Here is a 20,127-nt window from a genome sequence, read left to right on the forward strand (position 1 = left end):
ACTAACGCTGCAATGAGGCGAAAAAGGAATCCCCCCAGTGGGAACTGCATAATGCTTTTTTTTCGAGACAAAGGTCCCTGCCGTGCTGGTCGAAATCATCGCCGTGTTTCGCACGCGTCCTTTGGTTCTCCACGCATGATGGATATAAATTTAAAAGTCAACTAAACCGGCTCATCCTCACCCTCACCGAAAAAGGACGATATCTCTGCACACCGGCTAGAGGGGCGCTTCATTATTTGCTTAATGGGTGCGGTTACGTTTGCATTTGCTAGCCGCCGCTGTGCTCAAGAAACATGCAGACAGCGTGGCGAAAGCCCATGTGTGCTCATTAGAATTTCAAAACCGTGCGCGCGTATGTCGCGGACATTTTGAATCTGTGTACGGATAAATCGTCAACTCGGAAGGTGTTTTGAGACAGTTATCTACCAACGCGACGTTTCTTTCTTACGAACAAAAGATCCACACAAAACCGCCATAGGCATTTAGCTAGTTACACTTATTATTATTGTAAATGTTTTAAAACCCATAAGTTTTTCATCATACATAGAGGCATTGATATGGGGCCGAATCTTGGAATAGATAAGCAAATAGGCATGAAATAAACAAGCGCTGAGAAACGAGCTCCACGGGCAATTACAATACAGGCAGCTGGGTGATTTTACAAGACAAAAACATAAAAATAAACCAGACATATATAAAAACGGATAATCAATTGAACGTTCCTCCTTTCGTGATAGTTATCCCCATCCTTTCTCCCTCCCTTGAATCTTTTCCCAACGATGATAATTACTTTAAACGCAATTGCGGCATATCATGATGGCAAAGATGATGATTGGAAACGCTCGCAACACGCCCCCACGCAGTCTTCGAAAATTTAGAAGGAAAACCCTCCGTTCTGCGGCGTCGTAGGGTTGAATTCCAGCGCCCCGTTGACTTCCTTCGGAGCGCACTCCTCATTAACGTCTTGCTGCAATGGGAAAAGAGCAAATAGGAATGTCGATAAGCGTCACAGAACAAAAACGAAATATATGCACCCGTGTTCGAACTTACCCCATCGCTAAAGTACGCATCGATGAGCTGCAGAGCCTTATGGTAGATATCCTCGTTCTCGTGGCTCTGCAGCGCTTCCAGCTTGTCGAGCGCCCCGATCTCTTCGAACAGCGTGCACAGGTTCTCCAGGCCACCGATTTGGGATGCGATCTGGAAGATGTTGCCCAATCCGCTCAGCACCACACGCACGGTGCGAGTGTCCTTCGCCTCAAGCAGATCGCAGTACGGCTTCATCATCGGGTACTTCTCAACCAGCTGAATAATCTGCTCGGTCGAGCCACCGGTTGTCGTGTTCGTCACCGCCCAGGCGGCCTCCTTCTGCGATTTGAAGTCCCCTTGTGTCAGCACGTCGATCAGCACGTTAAAGATGCCCGAGTCTAGCACGTGCTGGATCTGGCCCTGGTTGCCGGCCGTAATGTTGCTCACCGTCCAAGCGGCTTCCTTCACGATCGTGTTCTTTGTGTGGCGTAGGAGATTCGTGAGCAGAGGAAGCGCATTCGCCATTATCACAGCATCAGTCTGGGTGTCGTTGCCCGTCACGATGTTACCGACACTGCGCAGGGCCGGCGTAATGATGGCCGGATTGTTGGTACCCAGCAGGCGGACCAGTTTCGGGACGGCTCCAGCGGTCACAACCGACTCTAGTTTCACCACATCGTCATCTGTGACGTAGGACAGTGCCCAGCATGCATCCGAGAGCACCTGCGAGTCCTCGTGGTCCAGGAGTGCGGACAGCACCGGGATCATCGGTTCGATGCGGTTGAACGGAGGGGCCGGGTTTTTGTTGCGGCACAAGTTCGACATCAGCCACACGATGTTGCGCAGGAACGAGATCTGTGTGTTGCCGTTGCGTACGAGGGCTATGATCGCGTCCACGCTGTTGTGCTCCAGCACAATATCGCGGGCCTTCGAACCATCGCCGGCAATGTTACCGAGTGCCCAGACGGCCTGCTCCGCCACCGTCACAGAGGGCGAGCTGAGCAGCTGAATGAAGCGGGGTATCGCGTTCGCGTCAATCACCGCCTTGGTTTGGTCGGACGTACCAGAGGCGATGTTGGTCAGCGCCCAAGCCGCTTCGAACTGAAGGGCCGGCCGATCCGAAGCCTCGAGATACTTCACACACACCGGAACCATACCCAGCCCGATGATCTTATCGATCGGTGGGTTTTTCTCCCGGCTAAGCATCTTGCGCGCCGTTTGTACGGCGGCGAATTCCTTCTCCGGTTGACCGCTCCGGATGTGCTGCATGATGTCCTCGAACCTTAGCGCCACCGGGCTTTGGGCGTTGTTTTCCTGCAGTGGCGACGTCGGCCCGTCATCTTCCGTGATGTTACGGCGCTTCAGCAGCTGGTCCTCCTTCTTACTCTTGCGCAGCTCAACCGTCACCTCGTGGCGCCGTTGGCGAAGTTCCTGCAGGTTTCGAGGAAAGAATGATACAGAACGGGGTCATAGACAAATGCGCTCGAGATCGCGCGTGATCGCTAAACTACCAACTTACCGATGCCGACTTGGAGCCATGTTTGTACGATGCGAGACGATTGTTGGGAACGTTTTCCGTATCCATTTTGTATTTCGGCTTTCGCTCAGCAAAAGACTCGTTAACCTCAAAGTTAAATATCACACACAACGCTTGATCGCCGCACAAGGGATCAATGAAATAATTTACCGACTAGGAAACACAAGAAACGGTGTATATAAAACAGATAAATTGCTTAACAGCCGGGACCCACTGCGAACGAGAACCGTATCTCGAAGAGGCTTAGGCGAACAATGATCGTTCAAGGCGGGAGACGCGCAACCGTTAGAGGTTTAAATAAGTGACAGCCAGCTTAACCGCAGCGCTCGCTGTCAAAATTGACAGCACCGGTTCAAGGTGAATAAATTCGAATGATATCCTTGCAGGACACTCCGAATGATCATTGATATCCTTTTTAAACATTTGGTAGTTTTCGAACGAAAAAAATAATGTATAATTGCTTTAGACAAATTGATCTTATCAGGCTCATCGGATTTGAAAAATATCCGTGAGTTTTGCTTCAAAAATGCATTCAAAAATGTTCATAAAAATATCGACTTCGACACATTTAGCGTGCTGTTACAACGAATTTTATGGACACTTCTTGCTCTAAGTATCCTAACAAGCCTCATTCCACAATCAATTAGATACAACGCTTTCATTCCTCGTCGGCGCCTCGAGACCCACTGGTGGGCCAGGCTCGTGCATTCGAAAACATTCTTGTCCAAATTGTTTACCACATGAAATTCATCGTTGTTGAGTTTAGTGTGTTTTAATTGCATTGCTGCCCATGCTCATCTCCGGCTCATAACAGCCGTACCGTGTGCGGAGCCGAGACTAGCAAGCATACATACAAAAATCTGTCCGTTTTCATTACGGCAGCCCGGGGGAGCGTAAAACAAACAATTGCGATCCGGCCATCGGGCCGACCACATGGTCTCGAACTACATTTTACAGCGGACGGCACTCGCCGCGACCCGGAAATTGCCCCTTAGCCATCCCAAACGGGACAAAGCGCCGTCCCGGAAGGTACTCGCGACTGGCGCACGGAACCATACCCGACCTCACCGGAGATGGACCTCTGCCGGCTCGAAATGGATACATAATGCAGCAGGGAAACATCAAATAAAAGTAAATGTGAAAAGAAAAATTCTCTTTATGCCCGTTCGGGGCTCCAGAGGCGCCCAGATTACGGGCGAATCCGTTTATGGCTTACTGGTCTCGTTTGCCGTATGTTTTGTTGGCTCGCCGTTGTTGATTTTGCATTATCATCGGCATGTCGGACGTCGCGGGTCGAGCATTCCATCGCTGGTGCATCGAACTTTTACTTCGTTCCGTGTGCTTATGGCGGAATTTAATTTCGTATTAATGCTATCTAATTATGGTTGGGGGCAGTTGCAGCGCCGGGGGAAATTAAATGAGATACTTTTCCACTTTAGCTACCGCCGCATGATGTGGCAAAATCACGAGTCGGAGTCAACCGTGGCAGAGAACGGCACGAAAGCATATAAACTTGGCAATGGTGCGAGAAAATTATCGATCCTATTCATGATAAACAGCACGTCGGAAATTCCGGCAATCGGCTGTATGGTAAACAAGGCAAGGACCGGCGGGAAAACAAGCTTCACCCACGTGGAAGGGTGGGTGATTCAAAATCAGGATTCAAATCGAACCGCGCCATTGTTGTTATTTGGTGTGAAATGTTTAATCACACTCATTATTCATGCCGGATGCGTCCGAGCCGGATCGAACATCGGGCGCGTATTAATGTGGTTCATTTAATTTAAAAGAAAAATTGACACGTTGTACGTGGAAACCCATGGAATCTAAGAGCGGCACTAATTCCGTGTTGTGATTGTAAATAGTGGATTTGTATCATTACAATGCATCGACACCGTTATTAGAGACCGAGTACTGCAATTGCACGGTTATTAGAGACTGGGAACGCAGAGCCACATGGCGAGTTTGTGGCACGATGTCCATGGTGAGATAAATGCGTTTCTGCTGTTTTCCTATGCACTATGCAGGACTGTGACTGTACGTTTATACCCGAGAGGAAGCTTAACAAGTGCACCCACAATAATTCCAAAAACCTTCTGAAATATTGGACCACCAGAGGGCCTCTTCGTAGATGTGTAACTTTTCGTACAAAGCAAGCAGAGGATGTAAGGAGAAATAAAAAATGGACACTACATAAAGCATAAACGCAAATTCCGAAAAAAACGAATCCCATAGGGATGCGAAATGTGCAACGAAATTCCGAACATCAGGGATAAACAAAAATGCAGGAGCAAAATGCAACTTAGCAAAAATGGCTTAAAGCTGCGTCTGGTACGCACACGAGCCGGCGTTATGAATCGTTTTTCGCGTCACGTTGGTGTGCAACCGGGGAGAAAATTATGCGGCACCGGGCAAGAAACTTTTTCCTATTTTACACATGTTTTTCCGCGATTGTTTGTGTTCGCTTCGAAGTGGGTGCCATCGCAGACACACACGGGTGTTACATACCACGGGCGTATGCAACAAAACCATGATGAACTCGCGCCATGGTACTGGCAAAAATTAAGAGGAAAGATAAATAGCTACACAAATATTTTGACGAACACATATTTTCCACACCCACACGTGTACGCACTCGCAGCATCGAAAAAACAAAGCGCCTACAGTAAATTCCAGTACATTCTTTCCACCACGCCGTCACGGCTGAACGATCGTGGTTCGCTTCGGAAGCGCCCAAAGAGATTGCTCTTACACTGGAGTGGCTAATGGAAAGTTTTCCCTCCAGCACTACAGCGAGCTACGGTACCTAGCCCGCAACACAGCTTCGGAAATACCGGATCGCACCGGGTAGCTTTCGTTAAGTAAATTTTCGTATTACAACCGATTCGTGCAATTGAAATTGCAAACCCACCGGTGTGGAAATGATAAATAAAGCAGCTCGCTGGGAGCAGTGTAAATATTTTCCCATCAAAGAATGGCTACCTTTATCATTGCGCTAATTGCCTTTGTCGAGGATAAAGTAGGCGGATGCAAGATAAACAGATAATTGTATTCCACCTTCACGATAACGGTGTCCGATGGCTGGACAAACACCGTGGGTAATGCAACTTTTGCGAGCTTTTGCAAGTACTTGACGGGCGTAATTCCTTCAACGATGCCGATCACAAGCAGCAGCAGAAGCACCATCTCAAAGGATCAAGAGAGCCTAAAAGAGCACGAAAAAAATAATAATAATGGAAAATGCGATTCGCTTATTGACGGATGCGCACGTTTTCGCTGTTTATTTGCTTTGGCGCCCATGTGTGCGTTTGTGTCATGGCACGCCCGGATCGAGGGCTGCCGAAGTGATGGATAATCCTGTCACGATAATCCGTCATCGGTTCGAGCAGCGGCTAAGGCGGGGAATTGGTGCGAAAATGGCATACTCGTACAGCCTGCGGAAAAAGGGAGTCATCGTCGTCTCGACGGTCGGGTCGCATGTCCTAGAAGATCAGCTCCTTTCAACCAGCCCACTCAGACCCACCATACCGAAGCAGCCGCTGGCGTTCATAACGAAATATAATGCAATAAAAATCACCCGCATACAAATGATAACTTATTTATCAAAGCCGGCGGTGAAATGAATTGCAATCCCCTGCATAGCTGCACCGGGCACGGGCTCCAGGAGAGTCCTGATGATGTGCCGGTTGGAAAATGCCGGCAAACCGCCTTGGGGCATAATATTGCACGCAGATGGGCGGCGTGTGTGCATGAAATATGTGCACGGCATCCTTAGATCAAATAGTCTAGCCCAGACGGTTCGTCCGGCTCCGGCTCGCCTGCTGTGATGTGTTCTAAGACGAATGGAAAACCCCTCGCAGGAAAACTCTTTAGAGAAAAATCACATTTTCCCGGCAAGCACAACACGCCACCCCTTGGCGGCTCGATTGTACGATTGAGATTAAGTTAATGACGAACTCAAAATTCAGCTCTATACAGCAATCGAACGTAAAAAGGGTTGATCTGCGTGGAAAGGTAGCATTTGTGCATTCGCCCGCCCGAAGCATCCTTTCAATTCCCTGATGAAAGTGGGTGTTGCTTTTTTTTCGCACGAGATGGAAAGCATAAACGGATGCGTTGGATATGTTATTTATCATTTACGGCAGCCCGTACGGAGAGCCAACCATCATTAGCATAGAACTTACATTGCGCTGGCGATTGGAGCGAATTGGAGCCGAATGGCAGGGGCTTCAAAGTCGTAAAAGGACGAACCGTGAAGGTACACGCGAATCACCCACCCCTTTCACATACGGGGTAGCACGCGGGTCCATCATAAACATAAAACATGCATGAACAGCACCACCCAGCAGCAGTGCCCCGTGTACACATGAGTGCCATATTTTGTCCCATTCCGTTTGATTTACCTCGAGCAGTGTGCAATCACGATTTATTGCGCACATTTGGCACGGGGTGGCTGGTGTTTCGTCATTCGATTTCTTTTTCTTTTCGATCCCTCTCGCGCTCTCTCTCTCTCTCTCTATCTCTCCGATTGAAAGCTTTGTCTCTGGGCTTTTCCTTGCCGGTATGTGTCGAAGGGATGTGTGTGTTTTTTTATCTCCCGAATTCTTTTTGTTTTGCTTCCCAATTCGATCGCGTTTGCCAATATCGGAAACATCTGTGCGAGCAGTGAAGCTGTTCAGGATCCTGGCAGGCAGCATACCCACGTTTTGGTATGCGTGGGAACATCGTCGCTTTCCCCTCGTTTTCGGCCCAGATTTATTTCCTTTTATTTTGCTTCTCCAAACCCTGAAGGAGCTTGCAGGGGAGCGTAAAAAAATACCTTCCGTTACGGATGGTTTCTTTTGATGTAACCTCGACCGAGCTCGATCCGGCACCACCAGGACGGAGAGCGGATCAATCTAATTACCCTTGGCCCGCATGACCTCCCGTTTGGCCCGTTCGTCGGTTGGTGAAAGCATACTTCCGCTCGAAATGCCCTTCCACCCAGAACTGTAAGCTCGCACAAAGGTGGTAACATTTCTGAAAAGCACTGCTTTGCATGCTTCCACGTAAATTGATTTACACACAGGTGAGAGGATGAAATGGAATGCCGGAAGGCCGCATTAGCAGACGTACTCGAGCCGTACGGAATCGTCGATTATATTGGAGAATTGTTTCCTCCCTCGTGGGCAGGTGTTTAGAATTTTTATCAAAGAACAAACGGGTGCCTGCATAAAATCCTGAAGGATGGAAGTTTGGCTTGAAGCGGGATTAATTAATATCGTTTAAGTTCCCTACTCAAGCTCAAACACCCCATGTCCCATGATAAAGGACGTCGGTTGGTTTGATGAGAGTTTAACCGTGAAGGAATGTGCATGCTTTTATCATGTTTTGTGGCTTTATCAAACGTTGAAGAATACTTAACCACGCATCAGAGAGCTCTCTAAGCTGCTAAAGAACCGACGCAAAGGCTTGAACGGGCCATAGAATGGGACGTCGATAGGGCACAAACACACAAATCAGGTTGTCAGTAACAAATTGCACGTTCACGTGTGCTACCCTGTGGGGGATCTCGTCAGGGTGCTCGGGTGTCGAAGAAAAACTATCTGCTACCTCACTTGCAAGGTAACCCTCGCACGGGTACGTGTCCTGGCTAGGAGTTTGAGTCTGGCGAAGGAACACGAAAGACCCGGGGAGTAAGCTTTCCCAGCAGAAGCTGCCTCTCTGAACGAGCTCGAGACAGAAGCTCCGACATTTCTCGATATTCATGATTGAACGCGCTTCGTTTCGCCAGAACCTCGTCCTTGGGGCCGGTGATTGATCGAAAGCATTCGAGGGCAACCCCAGGAAAGGTAGTTGCTACGCTGGTAGTTAGAATCCACGTGGCGAGTTCCCTCGCGATGCAGGTGCGAAAGAAGGCGAGGATTTTCTGCTTTATTTTATGATGTGTTTTTCGTCCTCACGCGAGCTTCGGTACAAATCCCCGCAGAAAAGTGCCGCGACCGGGAAAGCGAGTGAAAACCACCCAACCACGGGGTGAACCTATGCAAGTGTAACGCCAGACGGCACCTCCCGGGACGAACATTGGTTCACTTTTTGCACAAATTCAATTCCAATCACGTTGCCGCTCATTTGCTAGTGCAGCAACATGGCCATAACCCACCGTAAGACGATCGTCTCGAGCCGTCTTAAAGCCGTCAATCCCGCGCATCGGTTGGATGCATCGACACGCAACGGTGAATTCACATTTGGACGTCGCGACGTCAGAACGCTTCCACGAGCTGCGATGTAATCTAATCTCAGCATCCGATATGAACTGTGGCCCCGTTTGCCGAACGTGCTGATGCGAGTTTATGCGCTTTCGAACGGACGCTTGAAGGGTTCGATAATAAGTCATCCATTAGGTACCGGCGCTTTGGGCGAACCAAGTGCAATGGGATTTCAATCCTTGCGAAGAGGGTTGTGATGCAGCAAAAACCCGAACTGGCTCGGGCTAATGATCTCGTCGCACGGCCGAAGCCAAAGTCCCGGGTTATGCGCGATTTGCTTCCCTTGAAGCTGCCATAATTAGTGTAATTTCTCGAAATCAATTAAGCTTTAAGAGCTTAACGAAGCCGTTTCAATCCAGAGACGGTGCTTTCCGTGGGGGCTTTCCATCAAATTACGCCCAGCCTTCCGAGTGTTTCCCGATATTATGCTGTTTGCCTCGAGCTACGCGGATGATATTACACCATTTTGCTCTCCAAACAAACGCCCATTGTACGCTTTCTCTCACTATCGGTCGCTCTCATCGGCAGCACAACGACGCGCGTTAATGCATGGAATAATCATTCCCAGCCACCGCTGGGGATATCAATCAATTGGCTGCCATTTAGCGGCACAGTTAGGGGTCCGCAGAAGGTCCTTTGGCTACCCGGCGGTTCCATTTGTAGTTCAGCTATATTCTAATTAACTCGGATCAGCTTGAGCTTGTAAATTGATTGCAATCGATAGAGAGATTATGCGTTTTCGGAATCTGACTCTACTGGCACCTGTTTATGATTGCTTAAGCTGCTTAGATTGCAACTATTGCAACACGCTTAGCTGACGATGTATGCATGGGGCGTCTCCATTGCTGTATAGATTAGATCGGTAATTTCCGCCGGTCATATCCTGTGCATTAGAAGGATACTTTGCATGAAGTCAACTTGACATCTCATTGCCATAATGAGATGATTAATAGTGCATTAATCATGAAGATTGAATAGAAAAGTTGTTGATTAAATTAGCGCCAGCAATTAAAAACCTTGCCACTCGCTTTTGATTTATCATTATCGTTTGCGTGAAAGTTTCCTAAAGAAGCTCTCTTTCTTTTCACGTGAATCCCCGCCATTCACTAACTCATTAGCTATTAAACATGCTAACGAGAAGGTGGTAGAATCAACCTTCGGCCTCCGGAGCAAAATCCTGGATGGCTCTACTATTCACATTCCAAAAAGGTGAACACCGGAGCATAAAATCATAACAGCAGCAACACAAAAAAAGTGCCCCAACCACTGATTCAGCTTACATCTTTCACGTCGTAATGCTCTGTCCCGGTTGTCCTCTTTCTCGCCCACACAAACCCAAAACCGGGCAGGCCAAACGGGATTAATCTGCTGTTTTTGTTTCGCGTTTCGTCCTGCACCAGCTTATCCCGGGCAACCGTGTCCCGCACATCCCGTCCACATCCCATGACCCACAAGAAGACCCTGCGATGTGGTCGGTACCGCGGTGCTGAGCCGCAGCAAACACCGACAATTTCCTGCCACTTCAGCTTCAGCCGGAAGGGACAGGGCCCGGTCGCGTGTACGGAAGTGCTTCAGAAGTTAACTCGCCCGTCGGATTATGAGCCCGTAGCGACGTGTAAACGTGGCTTCAGTGGCGGGCCCCCGTTTGTGCGGGAAAAACCGGACGCCGAACACTCCCTTCGTGCTCCGGAACCGGCACTGGAACGGTTGGTTTTCCGGCCCCCGTGGGAAGGGTTGCTTGTCTGATGCTCGCCTGATGGCAGCCTTGCGTGTGTGTTTGTGTGTGGCTCTCGGGAATCGGGACGGGCCCATGGCTGGGGCTGTGAGTTTGCATTCCGTGCCGGATGCAAGAGCGCGCAGCAACAACAACAACAACACGACCCGGCAAACAAGCTTCCCTTGCGTCGGTTATGAATAACTAACTAACGAAATTACGCTTCCGAGACGGCACTGCGGGTGTGCCAGCAAGCGTACTGAGGATGGCCAGAGACACATCCGCCATAAGCCGAAAACGAAGCAGAAGTTGACGGTTGCTGTTGGAAGATTCACAAATCGCAACGAAACTCGAAACCCCGGGTCGTTTGTTTAGCGAGCCCACACGAGCTCGCCTAACCTTCTACCGCAAAAGCTCCGCTAAAAGCTGTTTCTCTCGTGAGCTTTTGTACGGAGAAGCTTATGCGATTTTTAAGCCGTTGCTAAGAGACAGGTGATGCGTAGGTCTGTACTCCCAGAGGCGCCTGAAACACACACACAAAGTGTCGGTAAGAGCCTTCCCTAAATGCTACTTCACACAAACTCACCAGCTCATGGCACACTTGATGGCATGAGCATGCTGCCTTGCCAACGAAGGTGCTACTTCGACCAACACCACGTGTACGCAATCATCGTAAAACTTTAATCCTGATCACAACAAACGACCGTCCGGGTTTTGTCGGAACCGGCGCACCGGAGAAAAACCAACCCACTGCCAAATTATCATCTTCTACGGAGCCTTGTAAGGTGGAAAAGTACCACGCCCGGCGACCGCATAAACCAGGATCAATTTGCGCTGATCAATAGCCATTACTGGGGGCGTTTTCTGGGAGGCCCCGTGCATTATTTACGAGAGTAATTAGTCGCCAAAGTCGCCGCTAACGAGCCGGTACACCCCAAACCATGGGCATTCCGGCTTCCGTGTGGGTCTTCATCTTTCACGCTCCATTCGCGTCCTTGTACGCCTTTACCGGGAGCTGTTTCTTGCGGGATTTTTTGCTGCGTGCGTGCTTCGCTTAGCATAAATCATTCATCTGTCGGATTACTTTCCCGAGGCCGACTCGTGCCAGCCATAAAATTGCGCCTTGCCACATGGCACTGGTGGGCTCGTGCGCGGTTAATATTATTACGAGCGAGTAACGCTTGAAAAGGCGCGCAATCGATCGTGATCATGCCGCGTTAGCGCCATATAGGAGTGAAGACGTCGTGGAAATGCGTTCCATATCCACGAGCAGCTAATGCGAACCACTTGCACTTAGCTTTCAAGGGTCCTTTTTAGCGCGAGATGTCTGTAAGGTACGTAAAAATGTCTCCATAAACCACTGAAAGGAAGCCCATTTTGGGGAGCATTTAAAAGAATGGAAGAGAAGTCCACCCCCCCTAGAACAAAGTAAGGGCGCTGGTTGGACAAAAGACGAGGTTTTCCACCACGACAACGAACGTTTCGTCGCCGAACAAACAATCAAACGGTTGGGAACTTTCACCCTACCAAACCCGTAACGGTGCCGGTTAATTCCGCACCGAGAATTAACTGCCCAGAAAGGTAGCACGAGTGCCCGGAGGGCCACCGTCGGTGAGGACCGATTTCGTTTTCCATCAAAAACCACACTCGACACTGGCGTAAAGTCCGGTCGAACCCCGGTTCGAGGTGGAAAACGACCGAGCAAAAATGGTCAGCCATAAATCGCAGCCCGTAAAATTTTCAATCTCTTCCAAAACGGTCCCGGTGGTTGCATTTTGAGTGCAGTCGAATTAATTACGATGCTCACGAACGGGTCGGGTCCGTGACGGCGTGTCCCCGAGCCATTCTCTTTTATCTATTTGAACAGCTTGATTAGAAAGCCAAATAATTTCATTACGGTACGCACGGTACGCCCGCACAACGGGTGGCTCGATGGCGGATAAAGACGTGACTGGGAGCAAAACTGAGGCTTGCGGGATTGCCGATATTAATATTCATTAAATGGCGAATGTTTTGCAGCCCATTTCGAAGGGCTTCTCTCCATGAATATCAATTGGAAAGTGCATTTTATGTGCTGTGAGAATGTGGGAAAAAGAAAAGAAAATGGACCGTGATGTGGGGGTGGTTGAGACGACACACACACACGCGCGTACATACGGCAACATAATTTATGTTGCTGCCTACGCAGCACCCCAATTTTGGGCTCCATTGCGTATTGCCGAAGAGCGGTAGCTTTTGGATTCGAATTCCACAAACCCCGAGATTGGTGCGGCTATGGTACTTGAAAGGACGCCGTTATTATGCCGATGCAGGTCGTCTAGGGCATAAAAAATCATCAATTTTTCCATTTTTGTACTATCCACACCCTCGAGCGTGGAGGACCCGTCCGCTCGATAGCTGCTGGGGCTCAACATGCGCAATAACGGATACACATTTATTGCTTCCGGAAGAGAGGAAGAAAAAATAAATAAAATTACTTCCTTTCCAGAAAATTCGAAGGCTATCCCCCGAAGAAGGACGCATTTCATTCCTTTTGTCGTTGCTGCACTGCAGCCATATTTCAACCGAGGGCAAGCATCCAATAAAGCCACAATCTTCAATGCAGAACGCACAAAGCCCATCGCCAACCGAACGAGGGTGTAACTGGGTTAGGGAAAATGCGGAAAACCCTCCCCATGCATCTACTTAAAAAACCGGCACCGACAGACGACCGAGTTCTCGCCGCGGCTGCCGTGTGTTGATTGTGGTTAACAACTTTCGGTACAAACTTCTGACATTCACACCAGACACGCCCGGTGGTGGGCTCGGTACAACCCCTTTACGGAGGGTGCAAGCGAATTGGTAAGCCAAAAGTTGTTCACTCCCTCGAAAGAAGGTTAGGATCGAGTGTCAAAGGAAACCTCAACGAGCCCGTAAGCCCGCAAAGAAACTGCTACCGGGTGCGCCTTATCGGGGGTGAACTTTTTCCAAACCTCAACCAGAAGACGTTGAACGCTCTCTCTCGGTTGTATGGGGGAAAAATTGTGAAAACTATTAAACGCCGGGTACGCCTTCAGGCGGCAGGGCGACCGACTTTTCGTGGAATTGTCCTTATTTAGAAATATCGCTCTTAAATTTCGCCTCGTGGGTGCGTTCATCCGCTTTAATCTTCTTACCGCATTCCGGTGAAGGTGAGTTGGAAATGAAAACTAGATTTGACTCCTTTGACTAGCACACTCACACAAAAACGCACATAGAACAATATTTATTTACGAGCTTCCGGCTCGCTTTGCATCCGAATCGTAGCAACCGGTGAACGGGGCTTGGTTTTGGCTGAAACTTGTTGAGTTTTCCTCCAGGCGTCCAATCATCCTGTTGCGTTTTCCCCGCCTGCTCCGTTCGCAGTTGCAGTGCACCATCCAAAAACCGGAGAAAACTTTTTCCTCCGGGTGAATCTCGTGTTTCGGCTTGTCAGAGGAAATTTTATTCCATCTCTCCGACCGCCACGCGGCATGGATGGAAATAAAAATACAGCCGCAAGCCAAAACGTCCGGCCAAAGACATGCCACGAGTGGGTGCATCCGAGCAGCCTGGTTAGCCGTTAAGTAGCCGGCCATCACGCCAGTTGCGCCTGAATTATGCTTCCCCATTTGACTAACGGCTACACTTCCGGGAACTGCAGCTTCCCGCATCCGCGAGGTCAGTAGAGGCAAAAAATAGAGCAGCTTGCATCCCACTTTGTGTTTGAAAAAAAACGGGAGAAGAAGGATTATGTTGAATGCGAGCTCATTTTTTCCTCTCTTTCTGCGAAAATCTGGCGTCAAACTTTTAATCTAATCAATTAAACATACTTTTGAGGGCGTCGGTTCCTGCCGAGGGAAAGAGAATCCCGGTGCATACTTGCAGTTGCTTTGAGTTTCCCGGATTTTTTCTTTGGCTGCAGTTTGCGCTGGGATTTTTTCTGTACGTGTGTTGTTTCACTGCGTTAGTGCGGTTGAGCTTTCGTCCTCGAAATGGACTTTCCTCGTCGGTTCAAAAACGAAGAACTTGTGCCAGCGCAGTGGGCGCGTTTTTTTTTATTTCTTTCCGTTATTTTCCGCTTTAAGTGCATGTTAGCGGGTCAATGTTTTTCTCCCTTTTTTGCTGCTCTTAGTTGCGTTCTTTTTCCGCTGCATATTTGCACTTTTGAAAGCGATTGCTCCGGAAAAGGAGGCAATTTCGAGTAATGGGAGATGCCCTACTTACACATCAGCGCCTAAAAGTAGGCAACGCGCGTACCAAGCACCCGAACAAACGGCAAACGTCAGCGCATGCTGTTAAGTGAGCTAATTTATAAGAAAACTTCGGATAATAGAATATTTTAAAACCAACCCCCGGTAGTGGGTGGGCGAGAACGGAAGGCGAGCTTCGTCCCCGAAACGATAATAATGCCCGCTTCCCGTATGCTAACCCCGCATGCATAGGGCAATTGCTTTTTGTCGTACGAAAAACCCCAAAACCCCTTCACCGGCACCCGGAAAACTCTTCTTTCTTCCTCTTCGAATTGGACCGCATCCAACGCAGCGCCCCTCCCTGGTGGGCGGGGTGAAAACTGTTCCCAACTAAGCCCACATACGCGCTGCAGCAGCGTGTGGGTCCACTTCATCCTTACGGGAACTTGCGGGCTCTGCGGCATCGCATTATCGTGAACGAGATAATGTAGAGCTATGATAGCCGGTACCAGGGTGTGGGAGGAGGGGCCGTTTGATTTTGGGATTCGGTTTTTGTTTTTCTTTCTCACCGTCTCGCTCCGGACCGTGACTAACACCAGCGAAAGGTTTCGGGTAGATAGTTTCCACAACTCCGAAGAGCAGTAGCGGGTGGCAGAACACCGAAAGGGCATTCCTTTGGCCCACCAAAAACGAAACGCTTAAGCTAACAAAGTGCCGAAAATAAGGGGAACCAAATTTGCTGCCCGATTTGGGCCCCACACTTCTTCTTTCCATTGCTGGGGGCTCCTAAAGCGCTGAATTGTGTGCGCTCTAGTCGACCCTCGGGGCGTTTATGCTCCAACCGATCGACCAACCCGGGATTGGGAATTAGTTTCTAATGGGTTTAAGGCCGGCCGTAAGTTCGTTTATTTGATTTGCTCCCCGTTTTGCCGAACGGCAAACAAGCGGAGATTGTTTCTCCGTTGTTTGTTTGGATCATTCCGGGCTCTTACATCTCATTTTACTGCGTACCATTAGGTAGTAAATGAATTTGACTTGCGTGTCCGGTTTTTTCCCGGACCAGACCCTTCAAAACACAAACACCAACGGTATGATCGGAGGCAACATAAAGCGATTGGGGAGCACATCATGAGCGAAAAAAAAACATTAGCTAATCCTAGCGGAGAGCGGATCGAGAAGTGAAAATATTATTCAAAGTTGCTTTCATTAGCAGCGTCTGGTAAATGTCAACACTCCCACGATGGGGGATTTTTTTTCCTTCGAAAATCCCCATACCGGGGGAGCTAATGACCTCCAGCCATTGAATTTCTCGGACTCAAATAATCATGCGCTAGATTCACACGAATCCTCACACACACACACAATCGTTGTCTGTAAATAACATCATAACCGAGCACGTGCGTCCTTAAATTGGCAACAGAAACATAACAAAAACTGGAAACAGTGCCATTTCCCACGCCAACAATATCTACTAAGCACATTTAAGCCGCTCGTAAGCTGTTTCTTTCGCCCGCTCATGTCCTTTCGGACGCCAAATACCATCACCTGCCCCCGAGCGGATGATGAAGACGTTGAATGCCGGCTGCTTAGACGCGGTCTGTTATCGGGCTGAAGCTCTTCGCACAAGAAAATGCCCCAATTTTTGTCGTTCTTAGACCACCAGGAGCCGGATGTGCTCGCTGCAGGAAATCCCTCCGTCGGCACCAAATCCGGCGCGACCGCTGACGGACCGATTGTCCCTGCGTTAGACGACGCGCTGGCGAGGGGATCATATATAAAGCAGGTGAAATAATTCCGACCGCTTCCGAATTCAATCCGGCGACATCATAAAACAAATCCAACAGTCGCAACCGGTACGTGGCCAGACTGGCCCGGGAGGTTCTGCAGCGTTGCATCGCATTTTCCTGACGCGACGACGACGACGACGACGCCACCAGCAGGCAGTCCTCTGAGCTGTGGGACGAACTCAAAACGCGCACATGGCGCGCTGTGAGCTCTCGTAAGAAGATTACATCCACGCACGAGCACCGACCGGGCTTCTGATGATGTCCGGCGAAGGAAGCTCGTAAAAAAGCCCCGACCGAATCTCCTCAGCTGAAACTGATTTATTTCCGTTCGTTCGCGGAGTTTGGAAGGATCTAGCACCGTTGTGCAAGAGAGACAGAGCCTATGTGTGCACGAAGAATGGAGCATAAAACATCACGATAGCGGGACAGGATCTCATGGCAATCTTGGATCAGACTTCGAAATCGGTACGAGGGAGCTGGATGCTGATTTGCGGTTTTCACGCTCGTGTCATCGTTTTTTTTTTCTTTCCGGGGGTCCGATCTTGATTTCGTCCTCTCGTCCGTGCGATTGGGAACAATTTGTTCGAACGGAACGGGGAGAAAAACGTAACGAATAAATTTTACCGCTCGTTTTTCCCTTCAATTTGAGTTCGAGACTTTTCATCAGAGCACAAACAAAACAGTAAAAAGCTTCCTTTCCATGGTGCTTTATTGGAAAGTGGTGTAATAATTATCGTAACCAATTTTCCACTATCTTTGTCAAAGGACGAACTCTTCGTTTGCGTACCACTTCTAAAGCCAAGCCACGATCAAACAGCCAGAAGTCGCTAAACACGATCGGGTACACAGTAAAAATACGGGCACCAGCAAAGGGCGTAATCGAAAGTAAACACAATTTTCTATCATCCCAACCGGCAAAGGTCCTTAGACCCCCATGGAAGTCTCCAGGACCTCCACCGGGGGGAGGGAGCACCGGACTCACGTATCATTTCAATTAATCCGGACGGGCACTATCATTTATTTTTATCGTCCGATTGTCCCTTTTCATGCCCATCCCACGGGGAGGCTTGCACTCGTTTATGTTCATATTATTTCTCTCTCACTCTTTCGCGCTCTCCTTCTACCGTTAGAGGAAAATGTCGCCGTTTCTTTTCCCTCTCGATTTACGGCTCCAGAGCCGTCCGTCCGTCTACGGGTGTCCGTGGCCGATGTGACATATTTTCTGCAAAACACTTCCGCTTTTTGTGACCCGGTTTATTTATTTCTTTTTTTCCCCCCTCCCTTCACCATGTACGTCTTCCGTTCCATCCAGCGGAACCGGTTTTAATCGTCCTGCAGTTGTGCGTCAGCGATGGAGAAGAAGCCCGGTTCCATCACCGTCGAATGTCCGGGCTTGGTCGAGAGATTCTTAATTAATTTTCGCTCGTTTCCTTGCACCCGTGGCCGTGACTAGTGCTAGGGGGAAAAGGCAATGACGGCGTAGGGCATAAAAACGAGCTGGCCGCATCGGGTGGGGATGTCGAAATTGACCGATGGCTTCAAGTGAGATGACGTCCTGCAGCAAGGTCCTCGCGTTCGTACCAAACGGAAGCAGCTTTTAGCTTTAGTTCTCTGTCGCTTGTTCCTTTTGTGCATTTTTTTTCTTCTACTTCTTTGGATTACCATCACTCGCTGGCAGGTTGCAGGAGACGGAAAGCTGCAAATCTTACAACCGGCCTAACCAGCCGCAGGACCTTGCAGAACTGACCTTCTCGTCGTTCGACGACCTCACACGAAATGGCTTCACACACGGGCATGTCCTTCCGGATTCCCTGCGCAGTTTTTAATATTTGCAACGACCCAATGGACCTAGACTCGTATGCAACGATTTCGTGAGCTGGTGCACGCGAAACGAATGGGGAACGAGAATTAAAACGATATTTATCGTAGCATTCTGCCGTATGTGAGCAGCAACGTGAGACCATACAGGAAGGACCTGCGTCATAATTTCGGTCGTAAAGCATAACAAATGGAGATTTAGTTTTATGAGATTTACCCATTCTTTCATCTCTCTCTCTCTCTCTCTCTTTTTCTGTCTCTCACATGCCCTTTCTTCTTCACTCCTTCATGACTAAGCTTCGAAAAATGTGTGCCTTGGAAAACTGCGAAAGGAAATTTGCAGGACTGCGCCAGACATTCATTTCGGTAAGGGTCAAATAAAAACCCTGCAAACGATGGTGTTTTGCATTCGTAAGCAAACGAGCTCATGCAAACGAAGGCTTGTTTTTTAGAGGCCTCTCAGCTAGATGAATAAAAAGGGCATCAATGTGTGCATTTTTTTGGCACGTAATGCAGGATGTTAAAAGGCTCCGCAATGGCTGCATCTTTCTATCCATCAATCCAAGCAATCGGTGCTTTAGCGACTCATATGAATCACAAAGCAGTAAAAGAAGTGGGCGTTAAATTGCCCCTTGTTACGGTGCATTTGCCATCATAAAGATTACCATCACACAAAATAACCTGATATAATTAGATGCATAAATTACATCAAAATTTCCATGTACCATTGCGCAATTAAATACGTTACTTTTTAATTCATTTCAAATGAATTAATGCTCTACAAAGTGCTTGACTTTATTTTGATAACTTAAAGCCATAAGTTTACGGATCATTACCCATTGAAGAGGCAGCTGAGAGTGAAAACTGCCTCTCAAACGAATTGGCCGGCCAATGGCAGCATAATGCATTTGATTTTCGAGCTTTTCCACCATCCACCAGTGCCTTCACCGGGCGTCTGAGAAACCATACAATCGATGTGCAGTGCATGAATGAACCTGGCCTCGGATGGATGCTCTTTTCTGCCTCTCTTCTTCGCCAGCATCCATCCACCATGCAATCACTCGACATTAACACGCTTTTGCATTCCGGTTCATAATTTCTCGGTCTCTCTCTCTCTCTTTTTCTCTTTCTCTCTACGGCTAGCGTGCATGCTTTCATTCCCCACCCCAAAGCTTCCTTGTGCCACTTTTTCCCCATGGAAACCCACCGCGTTCAACGGATGCAGCAACCGCGATCAATCGGCCACCGGATCGGAACCAAACGGGTTTTTCGCTCCGGTACGAACAGATCGACGTCGCGCACGTGTGTGTGTCTGTATTTTCCGTAACCTTTTCCTTCGCGCAGATGCGCAAGACAAAGTTGTTTTGAGACGAACGCGGAACCCAACCGACAGCTCGCGCGGTCAAGCAAACCACTAAGAGTGACAGAGAAAACGGTGCCAGCACGCGTAAATCGAATCAACCCCCCCAGGTGGGGTGTGAACTTTTTCACCACCCTCTACGAGCACCGCTCACCAACACCGACAGCGAAACGGGCACGAAACAAAAGCTTTACCGTGAGTGACATTCACCCTACATCGACGGCCCAACGAACAAACGAAAGACTCAAGCGAAGACACAAGCGACGAACCTCTGGCCTACGGGCGAAACGCTGCGGATCGGTATCGGACCGGTTGGTAGGTCGATGTCGGTGGTATAACCACTTCCCACTAGCTCCACCTAGACCCGGCCAACTCCCTCTCACCTCCCACCCTTGGACCACCCTCCCTCCCCCAAAAAAACGCACACACACACAGCGGTCGAGG

The 20,127-nt window shown here is 49.0% G+C and overlaps 1 protein-coding gene across 1 annotated transcript; it reads right to left on the bottom strand.

Annotated features, from left to right (window-relative positions):
* Positions 1 to 847: 847 nt before the first annotated feature.
* LOC128723055 (importin subunit alpha) lies at positions 848 to 2,614 on the bottom strand. The gene is made up of 3 exons (XM_053816760.1): positions 2,549 to 2,614; positions 1,051 to 2,460; positions 848 to 967 (listed from the first exon to the last, which is right to left on the bottom strand). Exons 1-3 carry the CDS (start codon positions 2,612 to 2,614, stop codon positions 875 to 877), a joined length of 1,569 nt encoding a protein of 522 aa, XP_053672735.1. The 3' UTR covers positions 848 to 874.
* Between the last annotated feature and the right edge of the window lie 17,513 nt (positions 2,615 to 20,127).

Source organism: Anopheles nili, chromosome 3, assembly GCF_943737925.1.
Source record: "Anopheles nili chromosome 3, idAnoNiliSN_F5_01, whole genome shotgun sequence".
Taxonomy (NCBI): domain Eukaryota; kingdom Metazoa; phylum Arthropoda; class Insecta; order Diptera; family Culicidae; genus Anopheles; species Anopheles nili.

Coding starts and splice junctions, on each gene's coding strand:
- LOC128723055 (XM_053816760.1), bottom strand. CDS start 2,614: ATGGATACGGAAAACGTTCCCAACAATCGTCTCGCATCGTACAAACAT. Junction 2,461..2,548: donor ATGGCTCCAAGTCGGCATCG/GTAAGTTGGTAG, acceptor CGAAACCTGCAG/GAACTTCGCCAACGGCGCCA. Junction 968..1,050: donor ATGCGTACTTTAGCGATGGG/GTAAGTTCGAAC, acceptor TTCCCATTGCAG/CAAGACGTTAATGAGGAGTG.